Source organism: Melanostigma gelatinosum, assembly GCF_949748355.1.
Source record: "Melanostigma gelatinosum genome assembly, chromosome: 3".
Classification (NCBI taxonomy): Eukaryota; Metazoa; Chordata; class Actinopteri; order Perciformes; family Zoarcidae; genus Melanostigma; species Melanostigma gelatinosum.
In genome coordinates, this window is record NC_136636.1 from 803,283 (window position 1) to 805,614 (window position 2,332).

General features: G+C 37.5%; 1 protein-coding gene across 1 annotated transcript; it reads left to right on the top strand.

Moving 5' to 3' along the window:
• Positions 1-836: 836 nt before the first annotated feature.
• On the top strand, positions 837-2,132 carry LOC306775526 (odorant receptor 131-2-like; the record flags this gene model as incomplete). Its single annotated transcript, XM_079265977.1, has 2 exons — positions 837-989; positions 1,329-2,132. 2 exons carry the CDS (start codon positions 837-839, stop codon positions 2,130-2,132), a joined length of 957 nt encoding a protein of 318 aa, XP_079122103.1.
• Between the last annotated feature and the right edge of the window lie 200 nt (positions 2,133-2,332).

The window sequence follows — 2,332 nt, forward strand, 5'->3', positions numbered from 1 at the left end:
GCTAGGATCGGCTCCAGCGCCCCGCGACCCTGAACAGGATAAGCGGTTTGAAGAATGGAATGGAAGTATTGAAAATTGCACTATAGTACTTTAGTAAATGTACTTTGTTACAATACACAATTGTTAACATAAATACATTTAACAAACGAAAAACGAATACACATTAATAACATTAACATATATTTACAACATCACAATGAATATGGAATATTTGAAGAACACTTTTAAAATTCATTTTTAATGATTAAAACGTGTAGTTTGAATATAAATAAGGTGCCAGAGTGCATCAAAAGCATGAAAATAGAGCTTGTTATTCAAAACAACATTGAAACAACAGCTTTCCTTCTTAACTTTAGCTGGATGAAGTCATTGAGGTTACAGCAGCTCCCTGATGCTGCTTCATAAAAAGAGATGAAACCGCTTCACACTCATTTCATAACTGGTGAAGGTGGAAACTAGAGCATTCTATCTGAGGTAGGAATGTCTTTGATGCTCTCATACTGTGTTAGTGTAGTATTCTACTGTGGTGTTTAGAATATTGTAATCATTTTGAACAATATGAAATTATTATGCTCAACTTCTAAATTTCTATATACAATTTAACAACTAGATGGGAGAATGTGTTTTGAGAAGTGGATAACAGTTCATCTCAAAACAGAAAAAACATTTAAAGATGAAAGGTTTTCCTATAAACAGTGTGAGGATGAGTGAATTGGCCGTAGATTTATTTCACCCTCCCTTCAATTGTTAACCAAGGTATTCCTGCTATGGTTGGAAATGGGTTTTATATGTTTGAAATGTTCCTCAGACGCTTGCAGGATCCTCAGATGAGCTCAATGAATTCATCGTCTTCTGGCTTTAACGTGTCGTCTCTGAGGTATCGAGACTCCTACAACACAGTCGTAGCCAAAAATGTGATTGTTCTGACTCTCGGCCTCATCATCAACTACATCAACGGTTCCTTGATTCACACCTTCAGGAAACACCAGGTCACAGTCCTTTAGCACTGATTGTGTGTTACACTTTGTTAATATGTCATACTGTGTTGTTATATCATACACTGTATTATATTTCTATTATTTATATATATTTATACGGACAGGTATCATTACTTTATCACATTATAAATGAGTCTGATGGACGCAACATTCCTCCTGAATGATTTTTATGATTACTCCAATTCTAATTACATTTTTATATTTCCCTTATTGTTTATTCTTATTAATTATTTTATCTTATCAATATTATTTATTTTTCAGGTGCCGATATTTGAAAGATATTGAGTTGTTTAGACTGTGGTTCTTTCTTTTTTCTGTCCTCTCCTTCAGATATTCTATGTGAATCCCCGTTACATCCTCTTCATCCACCTGGTGGTGAACGACATGATCCAGCTGACGTCATCAATCAGCCTGTTTGTCTTAACTTACGTCTTCTACAGAATTAATGTTTCCTTATGTTGCCTCATTATGATCTTCGCTGTCTTCACCACCCTCAACACTCCATTAAATTTAGCTGTCATGGCCGTGGAGTGTTACATCGCTATCTGTCTACCACTGCGACACGCTGAGCTCTGTACCATCAGAAGAACATACATTCTGATTGGTTTGATTTGGGCCATGAGTGCAGTTTCAATACTGCCAGATCTCTTTATTTTACTGGCTACAGAGCCTGTGGAGTTATTTTATTCCACCATTTATTGTATTGTTGATAATCTGTTCAGTCACCCTATCCACCTAAAAAAGAAGGAAGTTTCCTTCCTAGTTTACCTGGTTGTTGTTTGGCTCACGCTCCTCTACACTTACATCAAGGTCATCTTAGCTGCTAAAACAGCTAAAGCATCGAAATCAACTAAAGGAGACACAAACAAAGCCAGGAACACCATCCTGCTGCATGGCTTTCAGCTGCTGCTGTGTATGCTCACCTACGTAGCCCATCTCATCAGAAAGGCTCTGGTGTACATCTTCCCTGAAAATAATCATATTATCATCTTTGCCTCGTATATCATCGTCCAGATGCTCCCCAGGTTGGTCAGTCCTATTGTGTACGGACTACGAGACAATACATTCAGACAGCATCTAAAGAAGTATCTGCTGTGTTCAATGAGACCAAGCATCAAACACGGACCTCACTGAAAATCATGTTGCTGTACTTGACCATTTATTTATCAATATATATTAGTGCTGGGCAAGTTAACGCGTTATTATCGCATTAACGCATTCATTAATTAATGCCGACAATAATTTTATCCCGCGTTAACGCAATGTTTTTATTCATTATTAAGCAGACATTTTTAACACCAGGACCGGCCGGCAGACCGACCTGCCGGTCTGCC